The 25,909-nt window shown below is 42.3% G+C and overlaps 1 protein-coding gene across 4 annotated transcripts in view; it reads left to right on the forward strand.

Annotated features, from left to right (window-relative positions):
* prkcz (protein kinase C, zeta) overlaps window positions 1–25,909 on the forward strand; it is a 136,694-nt gene that overhangs the window by 36,751 nt on the left and 74,034 nt on the right. For 2 of the 4 annotated variants that reach the window (XR_005639218.1, XM_039800650.1), the window contains exon 5: window positions 25,148–25,233. Coding sequence is in view for 3 of the 4 variants with exons in the window: in XM_039800650.1 (XP_039656584.1) it covers window positions 25,148–25,233 (86 nt within the window). In the remaining variant the exon portion in view is untranslated. Of the gene's footprint in view, window positions 1–10,644; window positions 10,848–13,954; window positions 14,199–25,147; window positions 25,234–25,909 lie in introns of those variants that run through there. The other 2 variants (XM_039800652.1, XM_039800651.1) reach the window with 2 other exon arrangements.

Raw genomic sequence — 25,909 nt, forward strand, 5'->3', positions numbered from 1 at the left:
CATGCTCTGTTAAAAAGTTTGTCCCACCCACATATTCACTGCTTCCTACTCCCAGGCGGCTGAAATAGGTTTGATAATCATTAGTAGGACACAGTGTACCCACTTGATGGGTTTCATTGAGTTAAGGCTTCCTTAAATTTGAATATTAGTAGTTAGAATCTGACTAATGTCAGTACAGCAGGTTGGTTTCTGTGTTTTGATGGATATATTAACATTGCTATAAATATCGTTATCACAGAAATACCTTGCAAAAATCAAGTTATTATTTTAAAGCCATATCACCCGAAATATGCTTTGCACATTCAGGCTCCCGGGAGATAAACCTTTGTTGATTAACCATGACCTTTCCTCTAGTGCCACCCTGTTGAAAAAAACTTCTCTAAGCCTATTAGTTACTAAAACAATGTGAACATTGTTGATTCTGTCCCATATATTCATATTGTGCATTGGTATGGTCATTGCAGCTTTTATCAGGATTTTTAGTAAGGATTAATCAACATAAAATGATACTTTTATGGACAGTTAGAGTGGGAGGAATGGCTGTGCCTCTCACATCACATCATCAGCACAAATGGCTGGCTGCCAAATTAAAAGAAAACATGCCCCTCATTGCCAATAATGAATGCGGAACAGGGACAGCTTGCGGTGCCACCTCATCCTCTGAGCTCTCCAACTTTTCATCTGCTGGGTTTCCCTCCGCTGACAGGCCTATGACTCTGAGTCTACTTCATCAAGTCTCATTCTAGTTCTCTCTGTCTCTCCCTGTGAGCTTCCTCCTCTGACGTAAAGTCTGACAAGCTGAAAAAAAAGGGTCAATAAATCCTCAAGTCCGCTACTGTGTTCTTGCTTAGAGAATGTCCCTGAAAGCTAATTTGGACCATTTTGAAGATGTTGACCTTCAAGGGATTATGACGTTCTGTTTTGTAAAGCCAGGAAGTTGACCAATATCATAGATGAGTTATCACCCAAAAGGCATTGGAAGTAGTATTGTGCTTTGATAAACTCACTCATTACAAATGTTCCATATGATGGAGACAAATGAATGTCTTAAGTCGTTTTCACATATGGACAATGTCAGTAGAATCCAGAGTTTCCCATTCACAACAGGAGATTGTCCGTGTCAGACACTTTCTCACTTACTCGAAATTAGTGCTGTCAGTTAAACGCGTTATTAACGGCGTTAACGCAAACCCATTTTAACGGCGTCCAGTTTTTTTATCCCAAGATTAACTTTCTTTTTCGCCTAGCAAACTTTGTAGTTTTTTTCACATGCTGTTGCAACAACTAGTAACGTCAGAAAAACTACAACACCACACCGGATCTAGCTAGACCGGAAACAAAACAACAGGCACGTCACACACACTTGTTTGGGCTTGTGAGCCGGCCAAAGAGTAGTAGGCTAACGTTATGTTTGAGTGGATGGCGAGCGCGAGGCGCCCAAAATGGATGCCAATAAGATTCTGAATGGCAGATTCTGAATGGCCCCCTCGACAAAAGCCAGGCGACAAAAGCACAAAGCAAGCCGATCCACTTTTCCATGTTGATAAGAGCATAAAAAATTAGAAAAACATTTAGAATAGATAAAAATATGTGATTAATTGCGAGTTAATTATGACATTAATGTGATTAATTGCGATTTAAATATTTTAATCGTTTGACAGCACTACTGGAAATACTCCGTTGGGTTTACATGAGGGGTGGAGCCTGGGTAGAGCGTGCAACTGGCTGGACAAGGCATGGATTACACAGTCATGTTGCCGGTTCATAATTTGGTCATAAACAACTGTTCCTTGAATTGTGTTTGATGATTTCAGCATCAGCCCTTACCAACAGAAGTTCCCAAATCTTGTTGCCTCTCCATTTAGACATTTCCGTTGCTGCCTTTTGTGTAAATTACCCTTCCTCCTCCCCCTCGGTTGTTTGTTTTCTTCCGGTTTTGTCATCAACATGCCCACGCTTGCTGTAAATTCTCCGCACAATGTGCAGCTCTACACACACGTGTTCAATCCAAGATTACGCAAACTTTGTACTAGGGGGCTGGCAGGATAAAATCCGTTTGATGTCCGATCCAACTGATTCTGACATTTGCATTCTCACATATAGCTCCTACGGGAAATGTCTAGAGAATTTCAGGTTTGCAGTGCATGTGTGAAAGGGGCTTTAGTGTCAGCCAACTCATATCAGCAATGAGTACTGCTGCTTCACAGTGCAGTAAGCACAGAGCAGAACTGAGTCACAATAAACACCTAAAAGGGAAGGAACGCTGTGATGCTGCTTCCCCAAGCAGCGCTGATTTTGATCAGTTAGTCTTGTGTGAGCTATACAGCATAACGGCCATAAGTAGCTACATTTAAGCAGTCAAAATCCTAACCCTAATACAACAATAATAAGACTCATATCTAAAACTTATCCAGTGAATAGTTCTACAAAAGTCAGTGTATGACTACAGTGTATGCAAAGACAGATTTTGGCCACTAGGGGGCAAAACAATTAAAACAAGCTGACAGATCCATAATCAGCATTATATCCCTAACTTATAAATTTGGTATTCCTGTCATGTCAGCAAACAACTAACTACTTAAACATCCAGCAGACGCAAAGCTGTGTTAGCATTCTTTTAGAGTGGTGTTTGTGTCCACCTGACAAATCTAAGGCCAATATTCACTCTCATTTTTTTTAAGATAATTTTTTGGGGCATTTTTAGGCCTTTATTTTCACAGGACAGATGAAGACATGAAAGGGGACAGAGAGGGGGGAATGACATGCAGCAAAGGGCCACAGGTCGGAGTTGAACCCGCGGCCACTGCGTCGAAGAGTAAACCTCTATATATGTGCGCCTGCTCTACCAACTAGATAGATATTCACTCTCATTTTAGCTCTGGATCTGTCCCTAACAACTCTTGAGAAATATGTCTTGGTCTTTAACTGACAGATGCTCAGGTATGTCTTTTTTTTAAGATTATTTTTTTGACATTTCAGGCCTTTATTAGACAGGACAGCTTGAGACGTGAAACAAGAGAGGGGGAATGACATGCAGCAAAGGGCCACGGGTCAGAACTGAACCCGCAGCCGCTGTGGTAAGGACTGAGCCTTCGTACATGGGGTGCACGCTCAACCAGGTGAGCTATCCAGGTGCCCCAGATGCTCAACTATGTCTGTCAGCCAATAGGTATGTAGTTATTTGGTGCTGGGCAGGTAGCATACAGTGGGTTTATCAGTGCCTTATTTTTCTTCTGTGGGTTGATGAGAGGGTATTAGACTCAAACCGACACAATGAGATAAAAGTGGCTCTACAGCTCGGTCATCATTTCTAAATAGAAAAGAATGGGCCAAGTATGTCGGGAAAATTGTGTTGATTCTAGTGGCTGGAGAGTTTGCTCCAAACAGAAGTAGAGGCCACAAAGTTGATATTGTCAGAATCTATCTAAATAATTGCCGGGTGATGGATATTCATTATCATCTGAAACCATATCAGCTTAACAACTAAATACTGTAGCAGTTTTGTGTTGTGGCCAGTGAAAACATTACTAAGTGCCCACAGGACGTGTTGGACTCTAAACTAAGAGATGCCAGACTGCGTTCTGGCAGGTTCCTGCACAAATAACACTCCTGGGCCTTTCTAATCATTCTGTGGCTGTTCTTTAATAGTAGAAGTAAGGCTTAATGCCCGACGAGGTGTCCATTGTCGGGTATTATTGGACAGCGAGGCATGAACCGCCCAACGCGCACTACTCACCACTGGAACACAAGGTGATGACAAGGTGCTTGTTTGATTTTTTTAATTCCTCGACACTTGAGATGACTTCACATCACATTACAATCTGACCTGAGCTATTTCTTTTCTTCTTTTGTGAGAGTGACTTGGTTTCTGGCGAGCCCAGCCTTAACAAAGTCAACAGTCTTTTGGGAGCAATGCTTTTTCCTCTCTGCCTATTTTTACTAACTGGGTTGGAACTAAACCTTTAAGTAACATGGCAGTTGTCTCATCCGACTTGAATTTGGGTCATATCGCCCTCCAGATGAAGAAATGTTTTACCAGAGAACAGACGATTGAAACTCTCTTTAACCTGTGCCTCTTTGACCAATCCCTTTCTCCCAAATCAGCAGGAATGAAATGATTAAAGCTTTAAGGACTGGTACATTTTCTATATAGGAAATCCCCTCTACTGCAGCCCTCAATTGTGGTCGGCTTTATGGATTGCAGTTAATTTATATCTATATTTACATTTATATAGGCTCTTATGGGGTTGCCCGTGCTGCGGCAGTCTCTCAGGGAAGAGCTTATGAGATTATAGTGTGTTGAATGTTTCATGCAAAATTGAAAAGAGGAATGTTTTTCTCCTTGCAATGAATAGAGTGACTCAGAGATAGAATGGAAACATGTTACCTACTTAAATAGGTCTGAGTGGCTCGCTGCGTGGCTGTGAGGAAGACAGTCATGTTTCCGCACCAGAGGGACATGATCGGGGCAAAGCGCCAAAGAAGTGAGAATTGCATAATTCAATCCCAAGCAAAACAAAAAAATGACAACAAGTGGCGGCTGTGGCTCAGGTAGCGCCTGCCAATCGGAAGGTTGGTGGTTCGATCCCTGCAGTCCCATGTCGGAAGTCTTCTTGGGCAAGACACTGAACCCCGAGTTGTAAATGGGTGTGAGTGTTAATCTGATGAGCAGGTGGCACCTTGTACGGCAGCCTCGGCCACAGTGTATGAATGTGTGTGAATGGTGAATGGTTCCTCTACTACGTAAAAGCGCTTTGAGTAGTCGTTAAGACTAGAAAAGTGCTATATAAATACAGTCCATTTACATTTACAATCACAAGCCAATTTCCACTCGCTGTTACAGCATTGGCATTAGCAAACAAATTATTATCCTCCGGTTAACCAGCTAGGGAATCACCATCTCCAATTTTAATTTTAATACATCTTATTTATATAGCACTTTTAAAAACAAATGTTACAATGTGCTTTATAGGGCAATAGAAGCAAGATAAATGAAGCAAAAATAAAAACTTTTTAATAGGTCTGGTGTTGTGTTCATCCCCATCCCACCCAACCCCCCCCCCCCCCCCCCCAAGCAACAATTAACTAATCTGAGCTCTGAGTTTTGTAGGGTTAGGCACTATGAATGACGATGTCATTTCCCTATACCAGAACCAGAAACCAGATTGGCACAGCTGTACAGGTTATGTAAGTTGATTTACAGAAATAAAAACCGCTATATCAATATATTTCTTTCATCAGTGTGGAAAAGGAGTTAAGTGAAGTTAATTGTAAAGTTAACCTCTGAAAAATCTGTAATAAAATTGTTGGGTAATTGTTGTCCCTTGGGGGTCTATACAGTAAATACACAAAGAATAAGCAAGCAACACAAAAGTACTTTGTGTTTTTATGTTTGTGGGTGATATTCAGCATTAGTTGCTGACAGATATAAATACTACTAATCAGAAGCCCGCACATCCTCACTTCAAGCATAATTGTAACAAGAAATAATTGAGTGGTTATTATTTCCATAAAACGGCTTAAAGTGTTGTATTCAGCACAACCTTGAAGCCACTTTTCTTTCTTTTTTAGCTCCCCTGCTGATGTCATTCTGTTGTGTGGCTGGATTGGGAGTGGATGTCATGTCCTACTGTTGAACCTCTGCAATGAATAGCGTTAGCCTGGAGCACATCTGTTCAGAAGGCTAATCCACAAAAGGCTCGTCCCTCGCATAATGCTCCCACTGGGCAACCACTTCAGCTGGCACAAACAAGCCCTACAACAATGGTGTCGCTGAAGCTAGCCTCAGTGAGGCTATGTGCCGAGCAGAGAGAGAGCTCTGCTAAGTTGCTAAATCGAGCCGACTACTTGTATTCGAGGGCTTCTAACTGTCTGTGGCAGATAGAGCTGTTGGCCTCATTTCAGAAGCTTCCCGATGGCTTTTTCCCTTTATCTTATTCTCTCCTCTTTCTTATTTTAACCCCCCCCCCACCTCCCCCCACCCCATCTGTCAGTCTCCTTCTTTCTTTTCAATCACCCTTTCCTTTCGCCCACTCATTACTATTAGTCTCTGACAGGTCACCTTGTTATTCTTTGTTGTTTTTTGATATTCTGAAGTGAAAGCATGTTGCAGAAAGCCCTGCTATATTACATAACACAGCGGCCGATAGACTGGAAGTACAATGGCCTGTCAAGGTTAAGACCATCATAAACAAAAGGGGCTGAAACGCTATTTATAATGAGCAGGAAAGCTGAGATTAGGTCAGGTCATTAGGATTTAGCCAAACATTAATATATTCTGTGCAGTACTGTGGGTTGTGTGTGCGCGGCCTTGTTCTGGCTGAGCGTGAAGTTTACACCATTGTTACATTTCAGTTCAGTTCCAGTGAACAGTTGAGATCCAGTGAAGGTATGTGTATAGGTTAAAGTTTCAGCGATTTAAGGTATTCATATAGTAGATTGTGTATATGTACAGTTGGTTTGCTTCCCACATAAGCAATCATAGCTCCCATTCAAGAGGGCATATTTTGGGGAAAATGTGCACTGCGTGCAGCTAATGTTCAAGTTGTGGATGATATAGGGCCAGGCGTTTTGAAGACAATCAATATTATTATTGATATTTTTGACCAAATACAGTCATTTGGATATAACGATTTAGTGGGTAAAGGCAAATAATAGATCAGCTAGAACAGTCTGGTAAGTTCAGAAAATCCCCTCACTTTACTGTAATGCAGCCTTTAAAACCAGAAAAAGACAACACATATGTCATATCACGATATTATGATATCCAAAATCTAAGACGATCTCTAGTCTCATATCACAATATCAATATAACATCGATTTATTGCCCATCCCTAGGATGATCATAACAAGACCTTTGTTGACACCCATGTTTTTGACATCAGTTTATTTTGAACATTTGATATTTAAAGGGCAGCATCTTCTTATGGCGATTCCTACTAGATTTCACACAGCACTTCAAGATTAGTTGTTATACATAAAAGGTTGTGCTGAGAGGCCATTCCTGTCAAAGTGATGTTGGTTGATTGATGGGCTCCATAATTTGTGGCCAAGTGAGAAAATGGCGAGACATGGAACTTTAATGAACTTTGAAATGCAAATGTGTGCAGTTGATCGATATCACTAGTATAATTCGTGGCAGTCCTGGAAAATCAAAAATGGAAGAAGCTGTGTGGTGAATGACCCTGCTGTACTGAAGTATAAGCTGCACAAAAAGAGGCTTGGTCTGCAGACAGTCATGAGCCAGGAGTCCATGGTACAAATGTCTTTTAGTAAAACTGGGTTAACTTATAATGGGGTAAGTAGTCTATCCACGATGTTCCACTTCCATGATTGTTACGGTGCCGCTGGAAATTCTGCCTGATGTCCTTCTTTTTGGCCGTTACCTTCCACTCTCTTTGTGTTGGAATTTTAAACTCAGGTCAATCTGAGTTTTTCTTTGCACGACTAAAACAATTTTTGAACGTACACGTTCCACCAAAACAAGTTCCTTCCCAAGGCTATTTTGCAGAGGCACCATGGCTCTGTCTGGAGCTTAGCGCCGCCCATGACCATTGTGATTGGTTTAAAGAAATGGCAATAAACCAGAGCACGTTTTTCTTCCATCCCGGAATGCTGCGTGGACTAGCCAGACCTTCCTCCACAGGGTGGAGGAAGGTCTGGCAAAGCCAGACTATGGGGTTAGTGACAGAGCTAGCAGCCCGCTAAGTCAAAGAGCTATTGTGACTGACTAGTGCTGGTATGATCACCACTGGCTAGTGGGTAGCATTTAGCTCGCCAGCTAATAGTTCACCAACTATGACAAAATGGCATGGAATCCTGCGGGGAAAAAAGCAAAACACATTATTGGCTGTCCCTAGATGCTTTGAAACACACCTATTGAAGATTAAAAAGTATTTGATGGGGGTAGGGATCAGGGCTGTACTCGACTAAAGAAATTCTTAGTCGACTTAAAGGAACACGCCGACTTATTGGGAATTTAGCTTATTCACCGTAACCCCCAGAGTTAGACAAGTCCATACATACCCTTCTCATCTCCGTGCGCGCTGTAAAGCTGTCTGACGGCTCCAGCATTAGCTTAGCCCAGCACAGATCCTGCAAGTGAATGGTTCCAGTAATCCTACTGCTCCCAATTGTGACAAAAGTGACAAAATAACGCCAACATGTTCCTATTTACATGTTGTGATTTGTAGAGTCACAGCGTGTACAATAAACAACGTAACATGAGACACAGCCGTCTTCTATCCGTAAACAAACCGGGAACTATATTCTCAGACAGGCTTGCTGTGAGCATATCACTCTGCCCAAGTACTATATTCTTCCGCCTGAGAATATAGTTCCCGGTTTGTTTACGGTTAGAAGATGGCTGTGTCTCATGTTACGTTGTTATTTGTACACACTGTGACTCTACAAATCACAACATGTAAATAGGAACATGTTGCGCCAATCTTGTCACTTCAGTCGAGCAGTAGGATTACTGGAACCATTCACATGCATTTTTGTTCTGTTCTGGCCTGATGCCGCGAGCCGTCAGACAGCCATACAGCCGCGCACGGAGATGAGAAGAGTTATGGGTGTTCTTACGGTGAATAAGCTTAAAAATAAGTCGGCGTTAATACTCAATATGATTTTGTCAACTAATCCATTAGTTGATTCAAACGACAGATCTGTAAAAAATGTTTTTCCACAAACAATCATGCAAAAGCCACTTTAAATCTTGTTTTTACTACACATATGTGCTAATAGGTTTCTTGGAAATAAGTCAGTCGGCATGAAAAAGGATTAAAAAATGACTAATCAACTAAAGAAACCTTAGTCGACTAAGACCAAAGCGACAGATTAGTTGACTAATCGACTAAGAGTAGCGATACTACAAAGTGAGGGTTACATACAGTATAAACCTACAAATTATCAATATGAAAAATATGAAAAGCCTATTATTTAAAACCTACGCAAAACATGAAAATAGAATCACACATTTAAATACATGCTGCAATCTCTTTCTTTTTCCAATCATTCAGTTCCTCCCAGTGGAGAACCTCTTTATAATCAGTATACTTGTGTTTTCTAATGCACTACACAGTGTTGATTCAGAGTGAATGGCTATAGTACTCGGCCTGCTCCTGGCACTGCTGATAAGTAAAAATGTCTTGAAGGTTGCTTTGATAAAGCTAAAGGGCCAGCCTAGAGAATAGCCTTCCTCCCTTCCCGTGAAGGAATGCAGAAAATGTTTGCACAACCTCCTCCATGTTGCAACATTGGCAGGCAAAGATAGACATTCATGATTTAAAGTCTGTGTTTTGCTGGGAGAAGGCGAGCTCTGGGCGTGCCTGTCCTAAAATAATCAAAGTTTTTATGGTGAAATTTATGGGGTTTAATCATCCCATCATCTAAGACACGAACATTTCTTTTGGACAATCTTCTGGTATCAGTTATGTGCTTTTTTTTGTATAAATGTAGCCCGGCCGACACTGGATCTTTGACGCCAATGCTGATAACTTCTGTTATGATTTGACAAAATTCAATTAAATTGAATTGATGTGGATATTTGAGAGTTTCAAAGAAAATATCCGATAACAGTCAGTCAGACAGCACAGATGGCGGAGAGGGATGGGTGGATGGTAAGAAAAATAGGTCAGAAACTGACAGGTGTAAAAACAGAAATTAAATTAATCTGACATTCTGCTTAAACAATGTTTCGCTCTTACAAAATATCAATCACATTTAGTAGTCTATATGCACACACGTGCACCCATGGCAACCCTGAAACCACAAATCCCCCTCCACACACACACACACACACACCCACACACACAAAGCAAATCCCAATTTAACCCCTGGTTCTAATCCAGTAATTTGCAATAATATGTCCTGCATCAAGATTCAGATCCACAGTATCAGAAAGAAAGGAAACTACTCTGGAAACAACTGGATGTATAACCCACCACTGACTTTTTCAGAAGGTTTTGGAATTCAAATTGGACAGAATGACTTTGTTAAGGTGGAGGTTTTTGGCACTGTTTCCTCTAGACCTGTAGTACTGTAGACACTCTGCTCGTGCTCATACACTATAAATTGGAACCCAAATAAATTCAACATATACAGTACAATCCCTCCGGCTTTTATAGGACAGCATAACATTATACATAGAGACTGTGTGAAGGTGATGTACAGTAGCACACAGAGCTCTCAGTAGTCCTATGAAAAAGAAGTGCTATAAATGCACCCAGAGACAGGTCTCTAGGAAAGTGTTGCTGTTGCCCAGGATGGGCTCCAATAGGCACAGCACAGCCACTAAAAATAGTCCACAATGTTTAAATGTAGGTTAAAATGTGCTGTGTGCAGAGGATGCTGCTGTTGGTTTCAGGCCTACGTCTGCCATCTTGTGGGTGAAACGTTGCAATTGCAACGTGGAGCAGACAGCAGGTTCCTATCGTGTGGTACGATCCCTGTTGAGGAAGTGAGGGACATTTGATGCACAAGCGCGCAAAGAATGTGTGCATGTTTGCATATTTACCTCCTCTGAAGTGTACTACTTGATGTGTGTGTGTGTGTGTGTGTGTGTGTGTGTGTGTGTGTGGTGTGGTGTGACAAGAAGATGAAAAGCGGCAGCCTTAAGAGGGATGAAAGCAAATAAGAAGGCAGGGGAGGGGAAGAGAGAGCGACACAGAGACGCGAGCTAAGCTGTTTGTTGAGAGCAGGAGGAGGGGGAGGAAGGCAGGATGAGGAGAGGAGTAGCGATGGAGGTGCAGGAGTCCACCATGAGATCCAGGGTGTGAAGGCGAGCCAGCGTTACCATTCAGCAGGAGGGATGCTGCTCACGTTGCTTTTCTACCTTCGCGTCAAAGGTAGGGCATCTGATCTGGGGTCAGGGTCTGTCTCTGGGATTTGAACGTTAGGTCACCTGAGGTCTGCGCAGACAGCCAGAGAGCATGGCGGGCTCACTAGAAAGGTTGCCCCGGGAACAGAGTTGAGTTGAGGTGAACTGGTTAAAGCCAAAGGCTGATGCATGATATGAGGAAACGATATGCGATATGCGATAACGTTGCTGAATATCGCGATAACGATATTACTAGTGTTCTGCTAAAATACAACAAATAGCTTGTTGAATTTAAAACAAATGAAAGGAAATAATTTCCAACATTCTTTTATTGAACAATCTGAACATTGTAAAAGGCACCACTAAAAAAAGAATGAGTTACATTTTAAAGTGCAGTTTTCTACTGATATGTTCGTTCAACTAACACAAAAAATGTAATGAGTGTCTTTGATATGTTGCAGCCTTTAGCGATGTGTTTATTGCACCAGTTGATATTGCGCTAACGATAAAATGTGTGCATCCCATGGATAAAATGCCGTCAGAGCATGAGCTAGTTCCATTTTTAGCAAGGTCAGTTAGACTTAAACAAAGTGTCTTTCATCCTCACAGCAGCAGCTGCATCCAAATTGAATATCTCCTGATTTTCTCGCTGGGGGCATGTGAGGCTCTCCTCTGTCAGCTGCATACTGTCAGCCCTGGCAACTTGTGCCACTTGGTTCTTCTCAGTACCACAGGAGCTGCTGAGCTGTGTCCATGTTGTCTCGCGTTGCCAGACCTTCCTCCACAGCGCTGCGGAGGAGGGTCTGGCTAGTCCACACAACATTCTGGGATGGGAGAAAAAACATCCTCTGGTTTATTGGCATTACTTTAAACCCAATCACAATCGTTTTGGGCGGCGGAGCAACGATGCCGCTGCAAAATAGCCTCGGGAAGGATTGGACAGATAGTCTAGCTAGCTGTCTGGACTTACCCTGCAGAGATCTGAGGAGCAGTTAACCATAGTCTAGGGTTGGGCGATGTCCCCTAAATTGGCATTTGACGATGTTTACAGTAAACATGGCAATAGACGATGATGATATCATCGTCGGGGGACTGACTATATCTCATAACTCTTTACATAAATAATTTTTTTCTACTACTATAGGCTAACAGTTAACATAGAAATGATTAGACATACATTTAAATGCCCTCTGTAAATGCTGCCCTGCTGGTAGGGGCAGTTTTTTACAACTTGACCTACTTTCACTTAACTACGGTGCGCAGTAACGTCAATCAGATGTCCGTGATCTGCGTAACGACAGTACAGTGGGACTTTTGCCTTCAACAGAGCGACCGTAATAACCTAATATACCATCATTACTGATATTAAACTACATTCTTAGTTATGTTTGCACGGAACAACAGATGCGCAATATTAGCTCACACATAAAATAGCACCCTCTTAAATTAGCCTACTGTTGCTAATGTACATTCATAAATCCTGCATAACATCGTCCCGTACCTACAGGACATCAGACTTACGTATTGATGCACGCACAGAGTAGTGTCCACAAACTTAGTCCAATGGGGAGAAAGGAAAGTGTGATAGCGTTCCACGTTAACGTTTTTTTCTCTCTCGCTCGAGAGCGCTGTGTCCATCGATACTATAAGGTAGAGCGAGCTACAACTGACAGGGAGAGAGAGAGCAAATGTATCACTACAGTCATTCCAGTCTGCTCAAACGATGGTCTTTTTCACAAATCGGTTGCACGTAAGGGGGAAAAAAGTAGCTTCCACTTAAGGGGCCCTATCTTGCACCCTGCGCAGTGCAAAGCCCGACGCAAGTGTCTTTGCTATTTCTCGTCCAGCGCCCGTGACTAGGATATTAGTGTGTGTCTGACAGGGTGGGGGGCGTGGCATCACGATGGTGGCTCTCCATCGGGATGTCGGCCAGCCATCACGATGGACGATGATATCGAAAATTAGGGAAATCTGGCGGTATTTGAACAATCTCGGAAATGAAACGTCGTCGATATGGACTACTCTAACGGTGATGGTGATAGAGAGTGACCATTTCTCATTAAAACAAAATTCCCACGAACATGAATACAACATGCCCCCAAATGAAGCAAAAACCATGGAGTATTAATCATCCCAGTACTCATAATGAAGTGATTAGTCTTCAGTCAGTGGTTTATTGTCTCTCCATGAGTGATTTTCTATCTTAACTTCAAATGTTGTCCTCTACTCTTTGTTAGTTCACAGATAAAAGGGTTCAGCATCCACTTTTATCGGTAAACAGAAATATAAAATACATCATAGTAGAGACATTGTGGTGTGCTGGTCAGAAGGAATGTGACGGGGTCCAGTATCCAAACGCTACAATGAAAACAAGTTAGCATTTTACCCGTCTGTATCAGTTGAAATTGGCCTTGATGCTGACTTTAGAGAAAGAAATTATTCCATACGCGGCCAAGCTCGTTACTGTACAGTTTGTGTTCTCATCCACACCTCGGCTTTCAGTGGTCTGACATGGATGCGGGGGCAACACGTTGATATATCTGTTGCCATGGTGTCACCTAGAGCGGCTGACTCATCATGTGACACTGACTTGTGTACAGTCCCAGGGATCCCACACACTCTCATTGTATGAACCCCTACGGCCCTTTTTAAGGCTTTACATAACTCCCGAATCCGGCTCAAATTATAGTGATCCCAACTTTGAAATTGGATGTCTTTTATAATTTCTTGCACTTCCCAATGTCCGTTCTCTCCCTCTTTATCTGGAACACGCTGATTAAAAGGACAATTGAATAAGCGCTTTAATTAGAAGTCAAATTAAGAAAGTTAGTCATGCCATTATTGAGCATCCCCTATCACAGAGGTCGGATTGTGTCTAAAAATGCCGCAGGGCTGTTTCATTGATCCCTCTCAGCTTCTTTGAAAGTCTCCTGAAAATAACCTGGCACTTTGCAAAAGTCGACAAGTTCCATAAACTCTTGATAGGAACATGGGTAGACCCCTCTATTGACCAATAATTTCAGTCATGATTTGCATTGATTCTTAAGGAACTCACTGAAACAAAAACATGTTATTCCCAGCCTTGAAGCCCTGTGCCTTCTTTTTTCTTTTTTTGAAGGGTATTTCAAGGAGGGGGCGGGTGTTGTTGGTAGCAACTTGTATGCTGCTACTTTCCTGCGAGTGAGAGGAACAATGTCTGGAAATGAGTCAAGCCCTCGTAAATGTCCTGCCCTAGAAAGATTTGGTAGTACCACCCTGTCCTGCTTCGATACGACTGCCCACATAAGCCACAGTACAACACCAGCAGGCCGTCTACTCCTCTTTATACCTTCCACGGACAATATGGCAGGACTGTGTGCGTTGGCCTTTGCATCCGGAGGTACAGTATTGTGTTTTGATTCATCCTCTTGAGAAACCGTACGGCATGTCTGCCGTGGCTCTGTCACTCTGCGTCTCTCTCTTACTCTCATTCCGGTACCTTGGCAGAAAAATGGGGCATTGCAACACTCATCGTTCTCCAGAGGGAGTTGTTGTAATAGGTCAGCTCTTTGAAGGCCTGCTAGTCAAGGGCAAGTGGTGGTGTTGCAAACACTTGTCCGAGGCAGCGATGTTTCTGGTTCGCATCGCTTTCAGGCCGGGAGGACGATCCTAGCAAGTTGTAAACACAAACTGATCTGAACCCCGGATGCAGAAATTGTTTGTTTTTATTTTATGCAGTAAGCAATAACTGCTATAACCAGAGGGGGATCCAAGAGGGTGTGCTTATCTGTATTGGGATGGATAATCTGATTGTTCCGGGCAAAACATGAAACAATAGATGAGGCTGGAAAATCTCACTGGTATATTTATCTCTAGCCGTGGTTGACATTGACTGGTTTTTTTGGGTCAGTATTGTGACAATATTTAAACAACAACAACAACAAACACTTGGGGTTAGACAAGTCACAGTTAATTTGAATCGCGGAGGCATGTGAAAATCACCAAACTTGTTTATTTCTGTTGTCATTTTCTGTTTAAAGACATAAAGGTTGAACACAGTGGTTTGACCCATCTGACCTTTCTGCTGTGCTTATTTTCTGTCCTGTGTTGCTTTGCTAGCGTCTTTGAAAAAAAAAAATATCTAGTGTTACAAACAGCAACATGTCACAGCCGGTTGGACTGACTGCTAGTTTGGGTGGTGTCACTTTCTGCAGTCTGTGGCTCAACAGGTACATTAGGTCTCCAACCTAACATTAGTGAAAGTGTTGACATATGAACGCACCAAACATGATTTTTGGATGAATGAGATGAGAGTATATCCAGCTGTTCCTCGTCCCAGTGTGCTCAGCGCCGCTAAATTGTATGTACGGGACGCAGAAGTTTCCTACCCGGAAGTTATTGTAAGCAAACATTGTGATTGGGTCTGCAGTAGGGGTGTGACGAGACACCCAGCTCACGAGACAAGATTTTAAAGGTCCCATGGCATGAACATTTTACTTTATGAGGTTTTTTAACATTAATATGTGTTCCCCCAGCCTGCCTATGGTCCCCCAGTGGCTAGAAATGGTGATAGGTGTAAACCGAGCCCTGGGTATCCTGCTCTGCCTTGAGAAAATGAAAGCTCAGATGAGCTGTTCTGGAATCTTCTCCTTATGAGGTCATAAGGAGCCAGGTTACCTCCCCTTTCTCTGCTTTGCCCGCCCAGAGAATTTGGCCCACCCATGAGAGAGAGAGAGACATCATGGCTTTCAAACGAGCAAAGTGGCAGTTGGTCAAGGCCACACCCCACCCTCCCCACGCCCCCCCTCTCTCCTCCTCAATAGCTACAGACACAGAAATGGGACATCCTAAGGAAAGCTCATTGTGGGACTGGCTCTAGTGGCTGTAATTCTGCACCAAGGCTGAATTTCGGGAAAGAGACTTCAGATACATTATCAGGGGACCACTAAGGTCTATATAAAAGAGACTTCAGATACAGTATTAGGGGACCACTAAGGTCATAAAAGAGACTTCAGATACAGTATTAGGGACCACAGGCCTATATAAAGAGACTTCAGTACAGTATTAGGCACAAGGCCTTTAAAGAACTTCAGATCCAGTATTAGGGGACCACTAAGGCCTATATAAAGAGACTTCAGATACAGTATTAGGGACCACTAAGGCCTATATAAAGGACTTCAGTACAGTATTAGGGGACCACTAAGTCTATATAAAGAGACTTCAGATACAGTATTAGGGGACCACTAAGGCCTATATAAAAGAGACTTCAGATACAGTATTAGGGGACCACTAAGGTCTATATAAAAGAGACTTCAGATACAGTATTAGAGGACCACTAAGGTCTATATAAAGAGACTTCAGATACAGTATTAGGGGACCACTAAGGTCTATATAAAAGAGACTTCAGATACAGTATTAGGGACCACTAAGGTCTATATAAAAGAGACTTCAGATACAGTATTAGGGGACCACTAAGGTCTATATAAAAGAGACTTCAGATACAGTATTAGGGGACCACTAAGGTTTATATAAAAGAGACTTCAGATACAGTATTACGGGGACCACTAAGGTCTATATAAAAGAGACTTCAGATACAGTATTAGGGTACTACTAAGGCCTATATAAAAGAGACTTCAGATACAGTATTAGGGGACCACTAAGGTCTATATAAAAGAGACTTCAGATACAGTATTAGGGGACCACTAAGGTCTATATAAAAGAGAACTTCAGATACAGTATTAGGGGACCACTAAGGCCTATATAAAAGAGACTTCAGATACAGTATTAGGGGACCACTAAGGTCTATATAAAAGAGACTTCAGATACAGTATTAGGGGACCACTAAGGCCTATATAAAAGAGACTTCAGATACAGTATTAGGGTACTACTAAGGCCTATATAAAAGAGACTTCAGATACAGTATTAGGGGACCACTAAGGCCTATATAAAGCATCCAAAGAGCACCATGTCATGGGACCTTTAACACTATTTTACAGAAAATTACAATGAAGAAATAAGACATGAAAAGAAAAAAATGAAAACCGAGCACTGAAAGGTTTTGCCACAAACTCCGATAACTGGCTTGTCTCCTGTATAACTAACAGTTACACTGTTACTTATTCCATGTGTATGGTGGAGAGATAGTCTCAGAGAACCAAGGTTACAACATAACAGCGTTATACAACATAAATAGCGTTTTCTGGCAGTAGTTCAAGACCAAATGTTTTGTACTTACATTTGTCATTGTACAGTAGACAGAGAGAAATAAAGCTTATTTTACTACTGTTTCACATTGATTACGTTCTAAAGCACAAATACATTACTCAACAGATGATTTTTGTGAAGACAGATGCGGTTTTCTCCTCCTCTGCATTTTATTAATTGCAGCAATAAACAAGGAAGTAGGCTACTCTAGTATCAATTAATGCCCATTATAGGATGAACGGAGAACATTTCTGTTTGTTTATTATCATTAAAAGTAAAGTTGGGTTTTGCTGTCCGCTTCCCCACCCATTTTAACAGAGAAAGAGAGTTGTGTACGCGAGACAGCGCCACAGTGAACTGCACGCTGCGGACGCATGTGTCTCGGCCACGAGAGAGAGAGGGAGAGAGAGAGAGGAGAGAGAGAGAGGGAGAGAGACACAGAGAGAAAGAGGGAGAGAGAGAGGGAGAGGGAGTTCTAACGCTGGGTTTTACAGGAAGCTTTTTTCTTCCGCTATCGCTCTGCAAAAGTAAACTCTGAGTCAACTTTGGGGAACGGGCGGGGGATCTTTTATGCTAATTTCAAGGCTGCTGCTCTGCACTCGTGTACTGATATCGCGAGACACTTTTTACCTTGACGAGAAATCTCGCAAGATCTCGTGGGGACGAGATCTCGTCACACCTCTAGTCTGTAGTGTTTTCCCTCGGTTTGTGGAAGACTTAAGGCCTCCTTACAGTCGCCGTTCCCGACCTGTCGGGGGGTTATGCAATACATCCTCAAGACAATGTTACGTTTAAAAAATAAAATAAAAATAAATGCAATTTCCTCCTTTTGTGTCTTTGTGGGTTTTTGTAGTCGTAGTTTTTGGACAGTTTGTTGTCCTTTGGGGTTGTTTTGTCTCTCTGTGGTCATTTGGCGTCTCTCTGGAGTCGGTTTGTGTCCCTTTGTGGTAGTTTTGCATCTCTTTTTCACATCATTTTGGACTGTTATTATCACCATATCTGTGTCTAAAACATTGGAAAAGATAGGGCAGACAATAAATGAATAACACTCAAAACGCTAAAAGACAAAACTTGCTAAAGAAGTCCAACTACAATCATTAGATCTGAGAAAAGTCTTTTAAGCCCGAGACACACCAAGCCGATAATCGGCCATCGGACAGTCTGGCGAGGTCAGCGACTCGAGTCTGTTCGGTGTGTCCCGTGCCGATTTGACATGTATAATCGGCGGGGCGGTCACTGCCGGCAGTCAGACTCAAATGACCCATCTGATTGGTGGAGCGCTAACCCAGAAACGGGGAGCGGAATGAGCGTGACTAGAGTCTCTCAAAATCTGACAAAAATCTTGTAAACTGACGATCTGAAATGAAGACAGATTCAGCAACTGCACGGCCTATTTCTTGCTTAAAATGTTTTCAGAAACACATTTCGGTGAACTATTTTAGTACAATATGAGATTGTATTCTGAACGAGCCGGCATGACAGTCTGTCTTCGAATTTCCGGAGAAACCAGACCGTCTCGTCTCTCCGGTGTGTTCTGTGGCACTTTTTTGACCAACTGGGGGAGACCGATCAGTCCAACTGCCTTTTCTGCCGAGGGTCGGCCGTCTGGTCGGTGTGTCTGGGCCTTTAGTCACATTCATTTGGCTTACAGTCGGTGGTGCCCAAAACGGCTCAGGTGCTGCACCTAAACCTTATAGTGGCGGGGAACACCCTGATGATGAGTCACAGCGGGAAAGCAGGAAGTGACTTTGAAGAGAAATTACCGGTAATCATGAAATCACTCTTGGTTCATTTGTGCTCGTATTTCTAACTGTTCTAATTTAACACTACTGCACTCTCCTGCATGCCCTTTGCTGTTACTTCACTACAGCAGCACTCTTCCTCACTTGTGTGTGAATTCACCAAACTCATCTAAAGATGTGCTCCCGGTACACCCGAGGCTGTGAGTGCAGTCGGGCTGTTTTTGTATTTTCAAACTCGGTTTGTTCTTTGAAGTTACACTTTTTTTTTACCGTAAATGTGAAGCCTTCTTTAGCTCAAGCTTCAAAGAATGCACATTGGCCTGCAGAAATTCATTGACATCAGTCTAAATCTGAATATTGAATTATTCAGTATACTTTACTTTCAATGGAAGACCCCAGCTTCTGCATTAACATTTTTATTCATCAAAACACAGAATTTCACAGCATGTGACCAGTAAAAGATGTTTGATTTTTAATAATCCTCCCTATGTAAAATGTATCCTGTTTTTCACTACCCTTACTAATAGAGATCCAATAGAGAATTTCTTTTCTCCATAGAGACTAGATCTAAATGGGATCAAAGTAGCCGTAGCTCATCGAATCGACCCAGGGTCAATCCGGTCTACTTTACACAGCAGCACTAGTAGCAGGAGCTGATGATCCACCAATTAATAAATCGCCGCAGTCCAAAAGAGTAGCGATACATGTCACGTTTCCTGCCCTTCACATGGGTATTTTACATCCAGCATTGACACGCGGGACACAAGAGCTGTAGCAGTAAAGCAGGACAACACAAAGCCCGATTAGACTCAATATAACTTGGACCCGGCCAGACAAAGATTTTTTTCTTTTTTATTGTTTTTTGGGCTTTTCCACCTTTTAATTGACAGGACAGCTAGGTGAGAAAGGGGAGCGAGAGGGGAAGACATGCAGGAAATCGTCACAGGTCGGACTCGAACCCTGGACCTCTGCGTCGAGGCATAAGCCTCTCAGTATATGTGAGCCTGCTCTACCCACTGAGCCAACTCGGCCACCTTTTAATTAATTCTTAAAGCCTTTGCAATCTAGTTTCAAAATAAAGCTTAGCTTAGCTTAAACATACCCCCCTTCACAAATTCAAAAACCCATTCAAATCCTGACACCTGCCCTAGGAACAGTCATAACCTTTTTTTTTATATATATATTTTTTTTTATAGATATGAGGTGTCTAGGTAAGAGAACACTGGATTTTCTGTGGACAAATAATTTCTATTGGAATGAAAACAAAAGACAGGGACCGAGAGAAAATGTGTAGTAAAGTGACGATAGATGTAATTATGTCATTCCAAAAAGTGGATATAGAGTTTAGTCACTCTTTGTGTTTGCTACATCATGGCTCCTCGAGGTGGCGCTCAACACATGAATGAGGGAAACTTGAACACAAGTTAACGAGGCAAAGAGGAAGAGGTTTTTAACGGGATGCCTCTTCCACGTTTAAGTCAAAGTCTGGACCCATAGTTGCTCTATAGTTGTGTCATTTTAATTTACAGACTGAAAAAAAAGTTGTGCTGCAGAATTGTGCTGTTTTCCAACTGTTTGGACTCTGCAGTGAATAAAGCGAGAAAAACTCTACTACTCACGGACATTTTGTATTCATATTCAGACCGATATCGTGATGTATCATCATAGGATTGTCTAGCAATTTATTGCTCATCGCAGAATTGCTGTATCGTGATATTATCAGTATTGTGAGCCATGTATCGTGTATAGTATCTCGAGTATCTCCTGTGATTCCCATCCCTAGCCAAGATAATTCATGTAATATTCACCATTTAAACCCAGAGATTGATGAATGCGGTCTGTATGGCAGCCAAATACACATTTAGGATGGAAACATTCACTCATGTGTTTAAACGTTGTCTGTGTAAACACTTATATATTCATCAACACTGATTAAAGACACAAAGCTACGTGCTGCAAGTTACCACTTATGTAGTCACAACATCTGTTTCAATTAATTATTGAATCACATCAGCTGTATTTAGCATCTGATTTGGGCATTGAGGAAGTGTGAAGTGTAGGCTTACCTTCCTCGCACACAATGCCTCAGTGGCACATTGTGTCGTTACCCACTAATGCAGGCACAGGGGAAGAAATGCTGGGTAACTATGGAAACACACCACAGTGAGTCTCCAAGGCAGGCGGCACTTTCCTTTAGAGGCCTTGAGTTAACAGGATTAGAGGGAATTCACAGAGGAGACCCCAAAGAGCACAGCCCCTTTGTGTCTCTCCTCTGCTCGCTTTCACTCTGATCTCCATTGCCCTGACTCAGAGACATATGGAAAGATACTAGGATCACAGAAACATTCCTCATGATGCAAAAAAGAACAGAATGTAGCTGTAAAGTGTACATTCAAGACAACAGAGGTCTCTATAGCAATGCCACTTCTGCTGTTAGACCCTCTGTGGCCATACGCTACAATTCTAACAGCAGTTTTGCTACAGTTTTTCCCGTTAATCCTCAGTCAACACCTCACGTACCAAGTGTCTGATACTGTGTTTAAATCCCTCTCTGTGACGGCCTATTTGCATACAGAGATGAGCGCAACTTAAATTTTGGCTGGGACAAGACCTGGCGAGATGTGCTCGCCAATATTGCTTGCCAAAATAAGGCGACTTGTACATTTTCTGTCTGGAGTCTGTCTGCAGTGTGTAGTACATTGCAGATAATAGCCGAGGGTGGTTGGTGATAGAGAAAGAAGAACAGATTATTAGGTTAAACATTGAAGAGCGACGTGAGTCCCCCTGTTAAAACCATCCGGAACAAGGGTTCACCCCATGGCCTGACAATCTAAACACAGCTCTGCACCCATTGCCCAAGAGATAGACAGCGAATGTGTTACACAGTATGTTCTGCACAATTTGTTGTTAAGATGCACTTTTACTTGCAGACAATGTCATCTTAACATCCTCTGTGCAAACTAACAATAGCTTGTGTATGATGGGCTGTGGCAACCATAGCAACAGAGGCAAAAAAATGAGTGAGTGGAGGAGGATATCACAGCCGCACCCATCCCTGCAGCAACCAACTAGACTGGAAAACCAGTACAGACAGTACAGGGGGAGGCACTGGGCGAGCAGCTAGTGAATAGTTAGTGGGAGTCAGGAGGGCACCGCCTGATGTGGTTCAGCCAACCAGTTCACTTCATGCTGTGGTGGGTTTTTGTGGCCAACAGCAAAAGGCAACACATGAAAACTGATTATTTATTGATTTGTATGGCAGCCGTTTTATCAGTCAGCACTGGGAGCTGCGTAATGGTTTGCTGCTTATGCATATGGACTACACTTCTCCTATGCCCTCGAGTTTACACTTGAAGTTTACTTGTCACTGAAAAAAGAAAGACAGTCTGTGGTACAAGCTGGGGGTGTGAAGTTTTAAACAAGTGGGCGTTTAGCAGACAGGGAAGGTTTTAATTAAAGATGCTATCGAGTTTCATGGTGTACAGGGTCCAAAATTAACTTTTTGGTCCATCTGCCAATGGCTGGTAAACTGAAACAAAACTGACCGGCCAAAATATTTTTCAAGATACGATGTCATTAAAAACAACGAGCAGGTCCTTCTTCGTCGAATACCTGTGGCCAACGCTGCAAGAAAATCACCGGATGTATTCTTTATGGTAGCTTATTTCTTGCCTCGTGAGACCGTCCTGATCTCGCGAGCTCCAGTTTTCCACTCGCAGATAGGTCTGGCATCTTGAGATAGAGAAAATTTGGAGCCGTTCGCCAAACGACCGACCAATCAGCTTTTCAGCAAAGCAGGTTAGCTTATTTCATCATTGCTTTAGGATTCATGTCTAGCAAAACTCACTTCAGCTGGGATTGACATCCAGTAATAACAAATATGGTGTACCGCTTTATGCTAGTTTTAGAGGCAGATGTGGATCTTTTGTGATTTGAGCTGTAGGGATGAATGTTTCCCATATTAGCCTGAAATTGATAGCTAACTTTTCTTTGCGACACACTCTAATAACAGTAAATTAAAATAAAGCTAGTGTCTGTGGACAAATGTCTCATGTGAGTCAGTTTAGTTTAAGATCTTCCCATAGAAATTTAGTAGTGTTCAGCAGTTCTATAGTGAATTTCTTCCATGCATCATGTCAGTGGACAATTATCATATGTTAACAAATTGGTCACACATCGACAAATCCTTTTATGCGGGTAACCTTGTTAGTCATAGCGAGTTACTCAACTCCTCTTGATGTCCACTGCTGCTTGCTGTGTGATAGTGCGTCAAATTAAATTATTTTCTTTTTTAAGCCGCATCTAATTTAACACCCTGAAATCAGAATGTCCTGCTGCTAATAGAAATATAATGGTTGCCTATAATGATTTCCTTGTTGAGTGATCACCTGCACACTGTAAGAGGAATGGACCACGATGACTAAGTAATATGAACAACATAACGGACGTGATGCATGATGGTTATACAACTTATAATCATGCCCTTTGACATGGGCGGATTATACTATGGGCTGCCATGTTTGGCTGAACCGTTTTTTGGTTATGGTTGTTTTTAGCTATACTTATTTGAGTTATATGGCATTCAGACACTATGTATTGAAGTTGTGTTCAGAGTACATTTGGGACCGTAAGCCAGTCATACTTTTGTGTCATGGTAATTTTGTCCGGCCCTACTTTTGATAATAGCCAAAACTACTGTTACCTGTTCATACATCAGTACTTTGTTAGTAGTACTATGTTTTTGAACATGAGACAGAACCTAAAAGAGGCCAAATCACTAAAGTGAACTATGCCAACAGTAATAATGCTAAATAATGCATTCAAATGATCTTAGAAATGACATAAAATAATTTGTAATTTGGTGACTGTGGCAAATTTTGGCAGCAATAATCTGTAGCATCAACCCCCTATCACAGGAAGAAGTCAGGTTTCACCTGGTGGTTTAGATGGCCACAGTGGTGTAGTCTACTGTAGTTTTTTGTAGTGAATATCCTCCCAGCATTAGACTCGCCCGTCCCAGAGTGACAACCCCATAGGTTTTTGGTAATGTTACTTATAGCATCAGCCTCATCTGGCTCATTTTCTGTAGTTTCTGTAGGCTAACGTTAACGTCTGTTGCAGTGTCATCCGAAGCGGCGGCATAGCTTCGGGGGCAGGCTTACCAAATCACTGAAAGAGTCTAGTTTAAATTTGCTTTCGTTTCATATATCTAGCTACTTTAGTGATTCACATTTGTTAATTTCAAATTTGAGCAGTGTTGTTGTCCCTACTCGCAAACACAGACGGGGTAAATTTATGAACTTCCTGGAACTCTCGGGCATTCTCAGGTTTTCAAGGTTGCGATCGGTCCCACAGGGCGTGCCTTTTAGCAGGCAGCAGGGCGATGACGTCTTTGTTCATCCCCACTTGGCTGGGGAAATGGAAACGTGCTGACAGCGTTTTCAGTCGGTCGAATTCAGACTTCTTTTTCTCCGAGTTTGCTGGATGCCGGCCTTCAGCACGTTCGGTGCGGCTCTGGAATTCAGCGGAGTTCTGGGCCCGTCCCCGTGGGCAGAGGGTCACAAACTCCCCCACTCCCCCAACCACTAATGATGTTATATCAGCCCTAATACTTTACATACAGAACATAGCTATTTTTCTTATCACTGATGATAATTAGGTTTAAATTATAAAAAGGCAGGCAACAATTCTTCCTATTTTTTCTTAATCAATATTTTAGATCAGAAGAATGATAAAATGAAACCAATACCATAACGAATGAGCACAATCCCATCCCTGATGTAGAATAATAATGTGTCTGATAGGTTTGTTTCAGCAGGTCATAATATTGATGAATCCCAGCACACCTTTTGTAAGAGTGTAGAATCTTTTTTAAATCATCGTTTGATATGACGAGAGAAGTTTCAGCTCACTGCTTGGCAAATGCCCTGCAGTTTATTAATAGCTGGCTACATGCTGCTATTATAAATAGCAACACCTTCACGGTCTCATCTGAATAAAAGGCATTATGGAGCACTAATAAGTTAATGCTTCCATTCAAGAAAAGGAGGGATGGAGGACTTGAGGGAAGGAAGAAGCAGGGAAAGAAGGAGATAAGACAAAGGGAGAGGGTGAAAGAAGAGAGTAGACTGGTGAGTGAGGGAGAGAGGGAGGCCGGCGCTTTGTGTTTGTGTGTGTATTTGTGTGTGAGCATGCGCATACATCGTAGAGAAACCTGATGTGTGCCTTCCCCTCACTTGAACTCAGACTTCTGGCGAAGGAAGAGGCTGCAGGACCGTTCCCTGAGCTGCCACTCCATCTCATCCCCTCCTCTCCATCCTTTCCTCCTCTAGTTTAGCACACATCCATCCCCATTATTCCGTCGCCATGCTGTTACTCTATAACTGGTTCCTCTCTCTCCTAGAATCGATCTATCGCCGCGGGGCCAGAAGATGGAGGAAACTCTACCGAGTCAACGGACACCTCTTCCAGGCCAAGCGCTTTAACAGGGTGAGTGTCTTTAACTCTCGCTGATACACACGCTCCCAACTGGGGAGTTCATGCACTAATGCCTGGACAATGCTTCCGTCAGTTCGGCTAATTGAAAATACAAGGATTATGACGATACAATTGTCGAATATACAATTATTCGCTGGAAGACACAGGATGTTTTAAAATGGGTTTAAAAAAGTTTTTTTTTTATTTTTTTTTATATATTTATTGAAGGAATCGTTTATACAGGGGTTATACAGGATAACAATACAAGAGTTTTCCCTCTGGGCTTTCTGAAAATTTCAGCAACAAAAGAACAAAAGCCTGCAAAGCCTATGCCACCCCACCCCTCAAAGGAAAAATAAATAAAATAAAAATGAAAAGCCAGCAAGAGAGAAAAAATTAAATAATGACAACATAGCGCACAAGACAAGTTCAGGTAAAAAGAAAGAGAAAAGCCGCACACTCAAGTGCTAGGGGTGTCACCCTGGCCGTTATTTGTCTCACACGCTTCTGTCCATTTGACCAGCAGAGGATGCCATATTCTTTTGGAAAATTCTTTCTTTGTTAGACATCTTATAGCGGAATCTTTCCATGTGTAGTACATTGCCTAACTCTCTAAGCCATTGCTGAAAAGGGGTTCATCCATCCTGGCTTTGGTGTATGTTCAGAATTCTAAAGACTTGTTTCGAGG

The sequence above is a fragment of the Perca fluviatilis genome, chromosome 5 (assembly GCF_010015445.1).
Source record: "Perca fluviatilis chromosome 5, GENO_Pfluv_1.0, whole genome shotgun sequence".
Lineage (NCBI taxonomy): Eukaryota > Metazoa > Chordata > Actinopteri > Perciformes > Percidae > Perca > Perca fluviatilis.